Genomic DNA, 17,168 nt, shown 5'->3' on the forward strand with positions numbered 1-17,168 from the left:
TGGGACTGCGTTGGTGGGTTGTTATATTACATGTTGGTAGATTTTATGGATGATGTTTGGTTTGCGAATCCTTCCCGCCCTAACCATATGGTACTCAAGGTAATCATCTGTTATAGATTTTGGGATAAAGTATAAGGATTATTGTATTAAGGTATTTACTAAAGAAATGAATGATATAATTAAATTATTTACTAAAGAAATGAATGATATGATTTCATGAATCTGGTTTTCTCATTTCAAAGACTAGGAATCCATTCTTCTTTTCGTCTCCAATTTCTTCCCAATGGAATAAGGAAATAAGAATTTCACTCTCAATGGCAAAAATAATAACCTCAAATCTTTTGTTAGCGAGATAAAAACTTAAATCTCTATAAGGTTCTGATTATAGTAGTAATTCATTTGTAGAAGTAGAATATAGAATCTTAGTCAAATTTTAGAAATTTAATAACTCTTGAAATTTACACCTTCCCTTAGCAAATGTTGTTTTCTCTTTATGTAGGGAGTAACATTGAAATTGCAACCCGGTTCGAAAGTCACTTTGGTCGGTCCAAGTGGAGGTGATAAGGTAAAACTTCAGGCTTTCCGTTTTTTCTACTTGCTTATATTATTTATTTATTTATATGTGTTGTAGACTACAGTAGCAAACTTGATTGAAAGATTTTATTATTCAATAAGGGGAAACATTTTGATTAATGGTGTACCCTTAGTGGAGATATCTCATGAACACCTTCACAAAAAGGTAATTAATGCGCTAATCTTCTTTCGTTATCCATTAAAATCTCTAAAACCTGATTTTTTCTTACAAATCAGTATAGTAAGTCAAGAACCCATACTTTTTAATTGTTCTATTGAGGAGAACATCTCTTATGGACTTGATGGTAAAGCAAGCATCTTGATATAGAAAATGCAGCTGTAAGAATAGGCATGGCAAAATGGAACCGGTTCGGATACTCGAAGGAACCGAACCGATCGATTCGGATAATTTGTTAACTTTTCAGTTTCGGATAATTTGGGTCGAACCGATCAGTTCCGGTTCAGGTCCGATTTCGGGTACCCGAAAATAATAAAATTAATTTTTTTTTGTTGGTTCTCATTGTTCGGTTCTACAGGCTAGTCTGCTTATGGAAACCAAATCACCTAATTCCAATATAGAGTTTATGTCAACACTCAATACCCCATTTAGCTGAAGCATTAGAAAATTAAAAGAAAGAATAATAGTATTACCAGGCGAGAAAATGAGAAATTGATCTCCCTTCTTTAACTTAGGGTAAAATGGCGAACAAAAACCGAAAATGATAGAGAATAAGAGATGAGGAAGAGAAGATGATAGGTTAGAAAAAATGATATTTTTTTTAATATATATATATATATTTTTAAAATATTATTAATAAATAATATAATATATCATGTTTTTTTAATAGAATAATTTTAATTATTTTTATTAAATAATTTTTAAAGTTTAAAATACCTGAATTTTGTTTTAATGTATCTTTTAAAATATTAAAATTTTGTTCAATTTTATCTAAATTAAGTTTAAAACTATGTAAAATTTAAAAATATATTAACAGGTTAAAAATAATTAAATAAGTAAAATTTAAATTGTTTTAAAATATCCGGTTCGGGTTGGGTACCATCGGTTTCGAACCGATATTTCGGGTAATTTAAATACCTATTTTTTTGCGACAAAATCGGATTCGGTTCGGGAACCGGAAATTTGCCATGTCTATGTAAGATCCCATATCCAATAGTTTCCGATTGTAGATTTGTGCAATTTTAGTGATCTTTGTTTTTCTTCTTCAAAATTCCAGAAAATGGCTAACTCCCACGAGTTCATCTCAAAATTCCCAGACAAGTACCTAACCCACGTAGGAGAACGTGGGGCAAGGCTTTCGGGAGGACAGAAACAGAGAGTGGCAATTGCAAGAGCTCTTCTAATGAACCCTAAGATTCTCCTCTTGGATGAAGCTACAAGTGCTTTGGATGCAGAAAGTGAATATCTAGTTCAGGTTGTTGGTCTTATTGTATTTATTACTTAAGCGTATTTTGCTTATATTATGGATGTTATTAGAGTATGTATTGAAATGTGGCCTTACTATTGATATTGTGGCGGATTTTTGCACAGGATGCTATGGATTCTTTGATGAAGGGTCGGACAGTACTGATTATAGCGCACAGGTTATCGACTGTTTAAAGTGCAGATACTGTAGCCGTGGTTTCTGATGGTCAAATTGTTGAAAGTGGTAGCCACGAAGAACTTCTTGACAAGAATGTCATTTACACTGCTTTGGTGAGACGCCAACTGGAGGGAGCAAAGACGGAAACCCTCTAGTCTAGTTTCAACTATCTAGTTGATCGTTGTTTAGAAAGCGCATATTATGTGATTGCTTTCTTTTTAGTGTGCATATGCCAAAGCCAAACCGATTTTTAAAAATCCAAATGGGATCAATTATAAGAGGCTGATAAAAGAAGAATTTGTCCAATGAACTTCATGAATAAATGTCAAATGAATTCCGAAACATCTTCCTTGAATATTAACCGTAATGAAAAAGGACTAAATACAGTTACTAGTTTATATATAATAGCTTAAGAAAATAAGAGAATGAAGTGCCTTGATAGCCATGACATCATACAGAGGAGCCTCAACATTGTGTATTGGGTCAGGAGGACCTTTAGGAACCCTTCGAAATGAAGATCCAAATATTGATTCATTAGAAACATCCTCAATTTAGCAAAGAAAACAATGGATAAGGAGAGGATTAACAAAAGTGGTATTGCAATTGAAAATGGAGTCTTCATACAGTTCATATGGATTTACTTGATTAACATGATACAGAGGAGTCTTCATGTTTGCTTTGAATTTACTTGGTATTGCAATTGAAAATGGAGTTGGAGTGCAACATCTGGATGTTCAAACAGTTGCAACTTATATATGATGGCATATGATATATGGTAAAGAACACAAACAACTAAATAAAAGAAGTAAATGTAGATTAAAATAAAATATGTTGAAATCCCAAAATCACATACTAAACATTGACTGTGAAATATTCATGCCAATCCACTGGTGACCATTCTCATTCTCAGACAATGTATTTCCACTAAGTCTTTATCTACAACCTACAACAATACAGGAACATCCCAACTGTTATTCCAATTTGCAAAAGCATTATCTAAATGTTGATAATACTTGCAGTTTATATCATCCTCGAGCACAAATTTATACATAGACATAATTCAGATACATCTGGATGGAGATATGGATAATGGATTCTCACTGATATCAAGCAACAATCTAGGAATTCCATCATTGGGCAAAGCAACAAGTTCTAGAACCCTCCTTTGAGTTGTTTCTAACACATGAAAATAAATTTCAGTCAAATAGAAAACACAAGCAAATACCTTATAAATCAGAAACAATTGTATAAATCAATAATCAATTAACTAATCTTCTAAGGCCTAAGACAACTTGCCAATAAAATATCAAGATATGGAGAAAAGCGCTAAATAAGTTGAACAGTAAAATCCTCTATAATTCTAAGTTCATAGGTGAACAACTGCATGCTGATGATGGATTTAGACAAACTTCCTTGAAGCCTATTATAGAGGTATGTTGTTAAGTTGAAATCCATAAAGGTCAACTTTACCATTTTTAATAGATGTATAAGTAGTGCAGGTTTAGGGTTTATGGATTTCGCCTAAACGTGTAGATCGATCCTAGAGTTGTGACTCGTGCTTCAGCAACCCTAGAAGAAGCATCAACAACCTCTCAGGAACCTCAAAGGATCACTAGAAGACCACCCTCAAAGGGCGACGAACTCGGAGATCTTGTGATAGCCATTGTAACATCTAAGAGAGTCTGTAAAATTGAAAGACATGCAAGCAAGATCAAAGCTAGAATCAGCTACCGAAGCCAGATAAAAAAGTTGAATGGATTCAAACCCTTAGACCATCCCTATCCCCTATCATGTCAATTTATCATGATCAAATGTTTTATTACCAAAACCATGTCTGAGTCTTTGTTTTTGTCAAATGACAAAAATAACAACTAATGTGATTTAATCAAGCATCTAATCGGTTGCTCAAATTTTCATTATCTCTTAACTTTAAAACCCGATTTTAATATTATATATAATTTAAAAAATAAAAATCATATCAAAATTCATAATTTTTCGAGATCTATAAATAGAGACCACTCTTGCTATATTTCGGAGCACAAAAAAAATCACAATTTTCTCCATTTTTACTAATTATCCTCCTTTGTTTACAATTATCCATAATTAGTACTAAATTATTATGGATAACTACAACAATAATCCAAACACTTCCGCTGATTTTGATCCCGAATATAAAAGTTATCGACAGTTAAAGCGTAATAATCCAACCGGGTGACAAAATATGATGTCGCCGGGAGATAATTACGGTATATCTCAGAATTCATCCCAAAACTTCTATCAAAACTCCTAACAAAATTTCGATACCTACCCACAAAATTACCAGAATTCCGAAGATAGCTATTTCCAGTCATACACCATAGTCTCGAAGACACAAAATTCGTACGCAGAGGCGTGCAAGTAAGACCGGCAGAAGGAAAAAGTTAAACAGGCTGTATGTTGAACAAGACGGTGATTTTGAGTTCTCGAGTGAACGTATTGTGGATATCAATACGTATTTGGCCAACAAGGACGATGTTGCAGATAAAAACACGCACCTGCTACTGAAATCGGACTTGGTCAAAAATATATGGCAATTATATGGAGCGACTGGTATGTGAAATATGGTTGTTGGTTTTGTTATTTTAATTATCGTCGTCTGTTTTAATTTCTACTATATTTAGTTTGTAATTTTCGCTATGTTAACAATGTATTTTCATTTCGTGTTTATTATCATTTAAAAATTAATTATTATTTTTAATTTAAAAATTAATTATTTTTTTTAAAAATTAAAAAACATTATTATGTATAAAAATTAGAAATTAAATATTATTATTATATTTAAAAATTATTTATTATTTTTTTAATTTAAAAATAAAAATAATATTTTTTAATTAATGATCAAGATTTGGTTGGTCATGGATAAGCACAATAACAAAAATCTTGGTCATAAAGCTCTTTACATGATCATGACTATGATCATGACCCATTTTTTGGTCATGGATAAGGATGGTCTTATAACATCAAAACATCCGTCCACCAAAGCAATAAGTGTAACATAACTTGAACTGATCAAGACTTATCGAACACGAAAATATTGAAACATCAGTTTAGAAGGCTAAAGTATTATTTTGGTTTGAGATGTAGAAAATACAATTGATTTAGAATGGTTCTGTCAATAAAACGTAAACCTAACCATACAAAATTTCACAAGAACCTCAGCACAATATAACAATATGAATTTTAGTGATGCCTAAACTCATACCACTATATTTAGGACGGAAGAAGAAAATATCTTGTCAATTATTTGTTCATGAGATATGTTCAAAACTAATGGGACAAAAAGAGAAACTGTTGTGACAACTGTTGTGACACAAGGCACCAACAGACTCCTTTGAAACGGGTAAAATGATACTAACACTTAGAGCATCTCCAGTGGATGCTCGCATCTGATAGTGTAGAAAAAGTAGGTAATTGCTTTTTTTTTTAATTTTATGCACTATATATAAAAGCAAAAAAAGGGAAGTGCCGGACATGTCAAACTCTGACATTTTTATTATTATATAATATAATATACTCTATAATATAAGAATATTAGTTATATATTTAATTATATTATTTTTTTTTACTATTTTTATTTTTAAGGAATATTATAATAATATTAAATAAATATATATTCTAAATTTTTATTATAATATAGGAATATTAGTTATATATTTAATTATAAAAGTATTATAATATATTTTAAATTAAAAAATATTTTATATTTTATTATAATATAAAAATATTAGTTATATATTCTCAAATTTTTCTATAATATAAGAAAATTAGTTATATATTTTTAAATTTATTCTTAAAATGTTTTTAATATTATAATATATTTTAAATTATAAAAATATTTTATATTTTAATTTATTTAATGTTAGTTATATATATATTTAATTAATAAATATATATTTTAAATAAATTAATATATTTTTCTATCAATTATACTTCACAACATGATTGTCAAGGACGAGAGAGACACATATGCTACTCCATTTGGTCCGTATGAGAATTATATTTAAAAAAAATATTAAAATTCGTGACAGACAAAAATATCGTCAATTACAAACCGATTTGATGGAGCATATTTCACAATTCCATAATGTCAGTCTAAGTGTTTAAAATTTTATGTATTTTATTTTACTTGCATTATTCTTGTAATACTTTTAATTATAAAAATATTTTATATTTTCTATTAATTACATTAAACATGTTTTAAGGGTGAAATTCTCAAATTTTCTTATAATATAATAATATTAGTTATATATTTAATTAATAAATATATATTTTAAATAAATTAATATATATTTTTTTTATTAATTATAGGTTTAAATTCTCAATTTTTCCTATAATATATGAATAGATTACGGAAGCCGCCCTTGTCTGCTCCTCCTGCCGTCCAGTTTCAACTTTGCATTCTTCCGGCCGGACATACCACAACACAAAACAGATTCTAAGTATTCCTGAGGACTCAGAAGGAGGTTCAAAGCTTCTTGGGACGCCTGCAGTATATCAGCCTTTGAATATCCCGACTCGCCATGGGACCGTGAAGTCAAAGCAGAGGAAAAAAGAAAGGTTCATTTCGAACAGGGGTGGAGGCTACGTCATTCAAGGCACGCTTGGTTTCAAAGGGCTATACTCAGAGGGAAGGTATCGACTGAAATGAGCAGGGTCAGGAACGACGAATCTCTTTATCATAAAGAGATTCTTCTTTTGATCAAATTGAGGCTATCCAACCTTGTCTTGATCTTTTATGTTACCACTCAGGCCAACTTAAGCTTGGAGACGATTCATATCATACTAGAATTTGTTCTGCAAGAGTCAATTCATCTCTTGGCTTTGATCAGGGAAACTACAGAAAATGAATCTGCTAATGAAGGTTACAGATTCGGTCAAGAGGAAGAAACTTATAATATCGTAGCTGCTCATGGTTATTTTGGCCGTCGGCGTCTGGTAGCGGGTGTGCCCGTACCACGAGCACAAGACAGAATTGATACCTTTGAATGGGGGCAAATGGAGGTAAAATGTACAGCTGCTACAAGTGTCGACAATTCACTTGGCAGATGCAAGGCAAGGAGTTCAAAGCTGACTGAATTCGACAACGAAACGGGATTTCGGCCTCGTCTCCTACAACTTGTTTTCGTCCTTCGCTTGCCCTACTTCTAAGGTTATTTTTTTAAAATAGTATAAATAAAATTCACATTTAAATTATTTAGAGAAAAGGGCGGGCGGAAGCATTGAAGTGTTTTGCCCAAGTACAACATGTGCAGCTTTCTGCTGAGATGGAAGATTGATTTGATAAAATAAGAGGGCAGAGATCTTGTGCGCCTCTTAGCGACCAATTTTGCATTTCTTCTTTGGGACCCAACTCATCTTCGACTGGACCACCAACTTGGTTATTCGACCCTGACAGAAGTTTAAGCTAGATCACTGAGTGTTTACATATCAGATTATTGGAAAGACTCTTTACAAAGTATTTTCATCTTACCTTCTTTAGCTAGATCACTAAGTGTACCATATGCATTCAAGGTACACCAGTCAGATATCATATCAGGGACTGTTATGCCAACAGAGGTTAATGGCCAATCTTAGAGGGGACTTTCTTATAAAATATTATAAAAGACAACTCCACAAACGTTATTTCCAATCCTGCACTAAAGTTTTTCTCCCAAACTTTTAAAGTTATGCCTCTGTATATTGGCAATCCTTTCTTTCCTCTCTTTGAACATCTCCACAAATTTGTGTTGACACTTCAAATATCAATCAATCACAATCAGACTTTAAGTGGAACTTCAACAACTGAACTTAGGGTGTTCCCATCTGATTAAAAAACACATATTCAAAATGTTTAGGGATTAATTACTCTATGGTATTTGGTATTTTGAAGAAATGACGACTAACATAATATTTTTTCAATTTCGGATCATAAAACATATCGTAATATCGATGGTGATGAATGGATAATAAAAAATGAACAAAGCTAGATCTAAACTGCATAGAAGAGAAATTATTGAATAATTTATAAATATTAAAAATATAATATTATAATATATTATTATATATATATATATATATATATATGATAATATCTTCAAATATGTTATTATATATTATAAATTTATAATATTTTAGAGGAGGTTTACCTGATAGTTAAATGAAAAAATAGTAAATTAATAAATAAATTTTGATTTTTATAACAAATATAAGAGAAAAAAATATTAAAAAAATACTATAAAGTTGTGAATTTCTAAATTTCCAAACTTAGAATATTTTATAAATCTTATTTTCAAACACATTAAACAAGCTCTTATTATTTGTATCATTTTTTTCTATCATTCCTTCTCTATTTCTTTGACAATCTTTTTACTTTTCTTTTTTGGTTAGGGGACAATGTATAATATTAAATTAATTAGTAGATTTTGATTTTATAACAAATATAAGAGAAAAAAAATTAAAAAAATACTATAAAGTTGAGAATTGATTTTAATCCCACCAGTTTGGTGAATTTTGTAATTTCTAAAATTATAATATTCTATAAATTTTATTTTCAAACACATTAAATAAACTCTTATTATTTATGTAATTTTTTTTTTCTATCATTCTTTCTTTCTTTATTTTTTTGTTTGATAATTTTTTACTTTTTTTTCTTCGTTAGGGAACAATATATAAGTTTTGTTTATAAGTTTTGTTTGTGAAAAGATACTGATTTAATAAACCGGATAATGTAAATACCCATCTCAAAAATAGAGAAGAAGATAAAGTGATTGATCTTATTATTAAATAACTCTATTTTCAAGAGTTGACTCGCGATTTTGACAACTTTGCTGATTTATATAATCAATAATATTTGATAAACACAGTTGATTCAATAGTATATTAGTTGGGGCTCTTCTCAAGTAAAATACGTCACTATATCAAATTAATAAATAGTTTTCTAATCTAATCTACTATATCAAACAATAGTTTCGAATCATATAAGATAATAATTGATTATTGAGAAATAATTAATTAAGCATTTTGTTAATTATTTTGGTATAACTATCCTTGAACTGTGTATATATATATTTTAAATGTAATAATAATGAGATAGAATATCTATCCGTTCATGTCTCACATTTTGTTAATTTTGTTAATTTTTTTTATCTTTTCATTGACTGGGGACATGGATTCTTGACATGACATCAAAAATTATATTCAAAATTTAATTTTAAATTAATAATTTAGTTTGAACATTAGAAAAGAAGATAATCATTTAACTTAAAATTGAAATTGTTGAAGACTACATAGAAAACTCATATCACAATTTTTTGACTTTTGTGAAATTTTCGGTGCACAAGCCTCGTTCGACAAGAAGGTTTTTAAGGGATAAGGATTGTCATGACCCTAACTCGATCCCATAAATATAAGGTATTGAGCGAACCAGTTCAGCAAAATCCGGTTCTTCTTCGGCTCAACTTTTTTCAACTGTACTTTTCATTTACACTTATTATATATATTTCATCGGGAAATCTGACGAAATGACCCTAATAATAGGCTTAAATGAGAAAAGTGTGAATGCATAAATTAAATAGCGCTGGTGACCCTATTTTTTTAATGACAATTATACCCTTGCGTAACGCAACTCCAGTTGCGTGACGCAACCGAAACCCTATAAAATCATAATTTTTTTTTTTCATTTTTGATTCATTTTCTCTCTCATCTCGGTCTTCTCTGCCGTAAACCCTAATGGCGGAGAAGACTTTCTCTTCTTTTCATCGGCGAAGAACAAATCAAAGAGGCACCATTCCACTATATTCAATGGTGTAGAGAGGCGAAGAACTTCCAACGGCGAACTGCGGCTCCAACGGCGAACGACGACGACCAAAGATAAAATTTCCACTATATTCGTTATATTCGTTTATATTTTGTGTTGATTTCGTTTACATATAATTGTTTGTGTTTATTTCGTTTATAGAACGACATTGAATCGCTCTGATTCGTTAAATGCAGGTTGGTTGGTTGATTCGTATATGATTGTTGATGGACTCTCAAGTTGGTTGCGTCACGCTGGCACGTGTAAAAATTTATTTCATTTCTTGGGTTTTAAAAAACCCAAATAAGCCTCGACGACTCTTCCTGCTCTCTGTCTCTCTCTCTCGCACCTTCCTCGACGACTCTTCCTGCTCGTCTTCGTCTTCGTCTTCTCATTCATTGATCGACTTCATCAGTAATCAAGTTAGTTTTGTTGGTTTTTGTTTTAGAGTTTAACTTTGTTACGTCTTCCGAATGGTTTAGGAATTTATGTTAGGGTTTAGGGTTGCGTCATGCAAATGGTTCATGGTTTATGTTAGGTTTTAGGGTTACGTCTTGCGGTTGCGTCTCGCGCGGGTGCGTCACGTGGGTGACGGTTGTTTCTAGCTCTTGACGGTTGCTTCTCCTTTGTTTATATTGTTGTAAAAGGTTTTCACGAACATTGTTGTTTTTGTTTTAGAGTTTAACTTTGTTACGTCTTTTACGTCTTCCGAATGGTTTAGGGTTGCGTCTTGCAAATGGTTCATGGTTTATGTTAGGTTTTAGGGTTGCGTCTTGCGGTTGCGTCTCGTGCGGGTGCGTCACGCGGGTGACGGTTGTTTCTAGCTATTGACGGTTGCTTCTCCTTTTTTATATTGTTGTAAAAGGTTTTCACAAACATTGTTGTTTTTGTTTTCCCTTTTGTAGATGGAAGACTACATGGTTTCTAATTTTCCTGGTAGGATTTCATTGAAATCTGTCATAGCCCTAAAAAAACATCTGATAGGTTTGAAGCGATGGATCTTATGGAGAGGGCTCTAAATATCCAATTTAAGTATTTATTTAAAGGAGTCCCAGACTTATTATTCTCAGGAACAATTTTACATCAGATGCTGCTTCGGAAGGTTAAGGCCAATTCGAATAGGATGATTTTCAACTTGAATGGGAAGGAACATACTTTTGGTATGAAAGAGTACGCCTTGATTACATGCCTCAACTTTGACAGATTGCCTGAATACAAAGATGAATGCCGAGGTTATCCACCGTTTTTCAAACATCTTAGAAAACTTACCTTTCACAGCACGCAAGCTCCACTTGCATGTCTCATCCATACATTTCACATACTAAAGATGTTTTCGTGACTTCATCACTTTGAATTCAAAATGATAAGTCATCGCATATTTATATAGCGTCAGTTGAAGTTCTTTTTTATTATCAAACAACGCACCGACTTCCAATACGGTTTCACTAGTTAATGTCAATGCAAATGAAGGGTTTGTCGGTGATAGGTCTGTCGGGTCTGTCGATGGTGTACCCATTGATGCTCTTGCACTAGCTGGTGTACCCATTGATGGTCTTGCATTATATGGTGTACCCATTGATGGTCTTGCACTAGATGGTGTACTCATTGACGCTCTTGCACTAGATGGTGTAGGTATTGATGATCGGTGCGGCGTGCGTGTAATTGCTGGTGCAGGACTAGTAGTAGCTTGGAAGTCACTAACCCCTTCATAATTAAAGTCACTAACCCGTTCATAATTAACCAGTTCATGATGAGCCCGTTCATCTTCTTCTCCTCCTTCATTTTCACTTTCAAATAAAATCTGTTGAGAAACAACTCCAGGTATAGTTTTTTTAGTAAGTAGTGGTAGCGCACTATCTTCACTTGGGTACTTCTCTACTAATGAGACACACAGTGATGATGAAGGTGACGAACTGCGACCCAAAATCAACCGTGATAAATAGATGCCCACATCATTATCTCGCTCAATAACAACAAGGGGAAGTTTTATAGAAGGATCATACATGACTTCAATCACTAAATCATATGTAGACTTTTGCACGTTAATCATCCCATAGATGATATCAACTAATTCGGAAAATGTAGTATATTGGGGTATATCCATAGTTTTGCATGATTTTGCACAGAATTACCTAGTACCATCGACTACAATTTTCCACTCTCCATTGTAAACAACAAATACGTCAGCAAATACTTCATCTGCAATTGAAAAAATGATACTATCAATCGAGAAACACAACTGTAACAATGAAATGCAAGTACTAACTATAAATGTTCTAGTTGTGTCACGTAGTTGCGTCACGCACCCGGATTCTACCGCAACGGTAGAATTTACCTAATCAATCCCTAAACTAAACCTAACAAACAATGCGTTCAAAGAAAGAAGGAGATAACAAGTGGAATACAAATGAAGCATACCAGTAGCAGCGGACATCCTTCCCTCGCTGGGATTCCGACGTCTTCGTCGGGGGTCGTCGTCGGAGGTCGTCTTGTTTTTAGAGAGAAGGAGGAGAAGGGGAGAAGGGGAAGTGAAGAGAGAGAACAAGGAAGAAAGAAATGAAAAGAAATGGGAAGAACTGGAAATTTTCTAATTATATAGCAAGAGCATTGTGGACTTTTCACAATGCACTCGGGTGCGTCATGCAACTGGAGGATGCGTGACACAATATGGACATTTTCGTCTGAAAAAAGGGTCACCAGCGCTATTTAAATTATGGGGTGACACTTTCCCCATTTAAGTCTATTATTGGGGTCATTTCATCAAATTTCCCTATTTCTTCTAGACCGTTAGAACATTTAGTACTTTATTTCATTGAACAAGTTTATTTTGTTACTAAACATATTTTCAAACAACGATATTAAACAAATAATATTATCAAACAAGAAGGATAAGCAAATGATTAAACATTCAATTCAATGAAATAAAATAATACACCAACCATGTGGAAAGACATATCCTAATAAAACTAGCAATGAAGGCAAATAAACATAGGGGTGGGTCGGTACGGTATACCTTAATGTTTTATACATACCTTATACCTTACCTAAACTTTCGATATGCAAAAAATGCATATCTTTACCTTATATTGATTTCGGTATACCTTAATTTCGATATACCTTAATTTCGATATACCTTAATTTCGATATACTAAAAATTCATACATTTACCTTACCTTGATTTCGGTACGGTATCGGTATTATACTTTTAATACCTAAAAAATATATTAACTTAAAAAAAAATAATCTTATCGGTAAGGTAGAGATTGCATATATTGAATAATATTTCACTATAATTATATTTTGATATTATTCATCTATAATTAAATTAGCATCAAATCTGTTTAAATATTTCCTTATAAGTATTATATATATTTATATTTATATATATTTTAACCTATAAATATTATTTCGGTATTTCGGTATATCTCGATATACCAAAATTTTAAAAATCTCATACTTTTACCTTACCAATAATTTCGATATCGGTATCATACCTTACATTTTTTTCGGTATACCTTAAAAATCGATATTTTCGATATATTGCGGTACGGTATCTTAAATATACCTTTAATATCAGTAATTTTTTCCACCCCTAAATAAGAATATAACTAATATAATAAAACTAGCCATGAAGACAAATAAGCATATAACTAATCAATATGATCAACTGAACATGTGGAAATGTCAACTTGCTTTTGTCGAATAAGAGAGAATACATTATTATAAACTTCAATTTTTTTTAAAGTAGCGTTATATTACATCTTGATATTGCACATCGATATGTTTAATTATATCTATTATTTAGAGTTTGTCTTTTAATTTTGTAGTTATTAAATTTCCTTTTTATATAATTAGAGATACTAATTCTCTTTGTTTAATATTTATTTTATATATTATTTTGTATTTTTCTTATTTAGATACATTTTTTATTGAACTTATTATCTCTAAATTTATGCTAAATTTCTATATTAAAAACAATTACTTTTGAATGGTTTATCTTCATTATAATTGATAAGATAGTGCCATTTTTGTTTATTTAATTCCATTCATTATTTTAATTTATTCACTCACATATTAGCCCTCCTAAATTAATTAAACTATTGAATAGCAAGACTCATTATTATTTAAAAAAATAAAAATAAATTTTAAACTCTCGATTAATATACAAATTTTATTCTTATTTTTTAAAAATTCTTCCAATTCCATTTTAAGATTTTGTTTATTATAATTTTAATTCTTATAAATTTATTATATTATTTAACGTATAGATTTTTGTTTAATTTCTTTTATTCTATAAATTAATAATGAGATTTAATATATAATATTAAGATGTTTTTAAGTAAATTGTTCATATAATTTGACATTTAGATATTTAATTATTTATTTTGATTTTATAATGTTAATTAATATTATTTATTTTTATATTTAATTATTAACTAAATTTAATGAGTATTATTTATTTTTAATTTAAAAAATAAGAAGTAATAAATGAACAGGCATACTGTTGCCTGGTTTGATGCAACTCAATATATATATATATATATATATATATATATATATATATATATATATATATATATATATATATATATATATATATATATATATATATATATATATATATATATATATATAAATTCTCCTCCAAGAGTCCCCAACCACTGATCATTGGATAATATTCAAATGTTAAAATGAGACCACTCATCAAAGCGATGATATATAGGTTCATGTTCGGGTTGGATTAGGTTAGTGCAGTGATGGATTCAGAATAGAATTTTGAATTGGATTTGAAAAACATTTAAAGTGGGTTTAAAATAATAGCGAAATTTTAAAAAAAAATAAATAAATATAAAGAAGTAAAGTTTTACCATTGTTTTTAATAATTAGACAAAAAAAAAATAATAAATTATATTAAAAAAATTTAAAAATAAAAAGTAATGTCATATTTTTACCGTAAAAATAAATTATTTTTTTTTTTTCCGAATAACCCTACATAGATTTACATAGATTTGTCCGGATTAATGTATATTGCATTGGTGTATGAAAGGGTGGTCATAATTGACATATTTATCCCATATGGGCTTATAATTGTCCATCCCAATCTTCAACCATGGTTTTGAATTTCCATTGAAATGTAGGACAACTCCCTTCTCTAACAACCCTGGGTCCACATTTGTATTATAACCCAATCCCAACACATGCCACTTCCTATCCAAAGCCTCCGTCAACCCATAAAACGTCATCAGCCCTGGAGGTAAAGTTCCCAACTTCCACATAGTTCTATCAACGTTCTTCTCCTGCCAGTAATGGTAAATCCCTGTCACGTTCCTCTTCCTCCACTCCACCAAGTCAAATACATTCATCCCATAAGCCCACCCACATGCATCCGGGTCAAAGTGTTCTCTTATTAACGGGTGTGAGTAATTCAAGTACTTGTGGTACCTATGGAATGTCTCCATACATGTTTCAACCGCACCATTTACGTTTCCTTTCAAATCAATTGAGAACAGTTCAGACAGATCCTTCTTAACCACAACATCATCGTCAAGAAACACTACTCTTTTTAGCCCCGGAAATACTTCAGGGATGTAAAATCTCAGGTGATTCAGCATTGACAAGTACTTGGGATTTCGGAACTTCATTGGGCTCCTATTATTTTCATCATTGTTTCCAGAGAAGTAGTACTTTTGTGTGTTGGAGTCTTGCAGCTGCTTAAGGACAGGAACATAGGAAGCATTGAGCCAGCTCAAGTCTTCAAACTTTTGTACCTCGACTGTCAACCCCCCAAAACTGTTGATGGAAAACCATGCACTCATTGAACCATAGCTGACCTCGTCTGTCACAATGTGGAAGACAATTGATTTAGGATTTTTGGAGTTCAATGCAGTTGAGTTTACCACAACTGAGGTTGCCAGAACATTGTCTGAGAAGACGCAGATATGATGAAGACTGTTGTCGACGAGTAATTTCTTCTTCTTCTTCTTCAAATTAGAACTTTTCCAATGGTTCTTCTTAAGCCATTCAACAGTTAAACGCACTCCAAGACAGTAGAAGCTCTTGGGCACTTGTTCAGCAGCAATTTGTCCGTACATGGAGCTCTTGTCACTGATAGAGCTGACTTGTTCTTCCAGAAATTGGATTTTCGCTTTCAGTTTCATCATCATGGTTGGACTGTCGTCGTAATGGAGTTGATGTTGGGCTTGGTACAGTAAGAGCGCCATATCACGAATTGCCCCATCTGATTCCCCGGCTGTTAGTGGACTCCGTCTGGTTGCAGCATTTGAAATGAGTAGTTGAGAATTGTGGATTCGGGCATTGAGTTCCCAAGCGAACTGGAGATTGCTGCTTTCTTTTGCAACCATGACAGTTGATTTCGCTAGAGCAATTTGATCATTCAGTTGTCTTGTGATTGAGCTAGGGCTAAACATTTCGTCCGTAACGTTATTAATAAGGCCTTCAATATCTCCATAGCGCTTCGAGTATCTCTGTTGGCGTTGTAATTAACGTTTAAATCTCAATTATATATAAAAAAGCAATTTAATCGTCCATTTCCAAGATCTCGAGACAAAAATAAACTAATTGGAACAAACAAACCTGAATAAGAGCATGATCAAATTTAGAACCCTTGCGGTGGTGTTGATGGTGTCGGAAGAAGAAAATGAAAATGAGAAAGGCAGGTGGTAGAATAAGGCAGAAGAGGAGGAGGTTGAAGTACTTTTTCCTCCATGGCCTTGGAAAATCATCTGATCGTCTCTTCATCGTTGATAGATCAAATTTTCACCTTCATCCCCCATCCCTCAGTCCTCAGTCTCACCTTCTTCTTGGGTTGTTTGCGCTATAATACTGGATCAAGCAAACAAAGAATCTGTTAACAGCGAGCATGTACGTATGTGATTACTTTTAATAATGATAGATCTGGTCGCTTTAGATAAATACAAAATATATATATATATATATATATATATATTATTTAAAAAAACAAAAATAAAAGAATTCTTTATATTTTTTCTTCGAGAAATGATACAGACAGCTACTAGGAGAGCGATTCTCCCAGCGACTGTCTACGTGGCCTGCCACGTAGGCCAGATAAAAAAAAAAAAAAAAAAAAAAATCTAAAAACCCAGAAGCCCGCCTTTCATCTTCCATTTGCCATTTTCATCTTCTCAAACATTAGGGTTTCT

General features: G+C 31.8%; 2 protein-coding genes and 1 long non-coding RNA gene across 4 annotated transcripts; 1 reads left to right on the plus strand and 2 right to left on the minus strand.

Moving 5' to 3' along the window:
• The first annotated feature begins 52 nt into the window (after positions 1-52).
• On the plus strand, positions 53-2,572 carry LOC124943986 (ABC transporter B family member 25-like). The gene is made up of 4 exons (XM_047484443.1): positions 53-99; positions 500-565; positions 1,809-2,006; positions 2,123-2,572. The coding sequence occupies exons 1-4, from the start codon at positions 88-90 to the stop codon at positions 2,189-2,191; spliced, it is 345 nt and encodes a 114-aa protein (XP_047340399.1). The 5' UTR covers positions 53-87; the 3' UTR covers positions 2,192-2,572.
• Positions 2,573-2,776: 204 nt separating this feature from the next.
• Positions 2,777-3,940, minus strand: LOC124941179. 2 transcript variants are annotated; one of them, XR_007099607.1, is made up of 4 exons: positions 3,645-3,940; positions 3,276-3,350; positions 3,028-3,117; positions 2,777-2,900 (listed from the first exon to the last, which is right to left on the minus strand). It is a non-coding gene; the product is annotated as an uncharacterized LOC124941179 (long non-coding RNA). The 2 variants fall into 2 exon arrangements; XR_007099606.1 differs by lacking the exon at positions 2,777-2,900 and having other exon boundaries at positions 2,909-3,117.
• Positions 3,941-15,005: 11,065 nt separating this feature from the next.
• Positions 15,006-16,457, minus strand: LOC124942679 (probable galacturonosyltransferase 10). The gene has a single exon (XM_047483225.1). It carries the CDS (start codon positions 16,413-16,415, stop codon positions 15,006-15,008), a length of 1,410 nt encoding a protein of 469 aa, XP_047339181.1. The 5' UTR covers positions 16,416-16,457.
• Between the last annotated feature and the right edge of the window lie 711 nt (positions 16,458-17,168).

This window comes from Impatiens glandulifera, chromosome 6 (genome assembly GCF_907164915.1).
Source record: "Impatiens glandulifera chromosome 6, dImpGla2.1, whole genome shotgun sequence".
Taxonomy (NCBI): Eukaryota; Viridiplantae; Streptophyta; class Magnoliopsida; order Ericales; family Balsaminaceae; genus Impatiens; species Impatiens glandulifera.

Bases quoted from the DNA above. Each gene is read 5' to 3' on its own strand.
- LOC124942679 (XM_047483225.1), bottom strand. From the start codon at position 16,415: ATGTTTAGCCCTAGCTCAATCACAAGACAACTGAATGATCAAATTGCT.
- LOC124943986 (XM_047484443.1), top strand. The intron at 566-1,808 runs GTAAAACTTCAG...TCAAAATTCCAG, and splicing joins GTCCAAGTGGAGGTGATAAG to AAAATGGCTAACTCCCACGA. The intron at 2,007-2,122 runs GTTGTTGGTCTT...ATTTTTGCACAG, and splicing joins AAAGTGAATATCTAGTTCAG to GATGCTATGGATTCTTTGAT.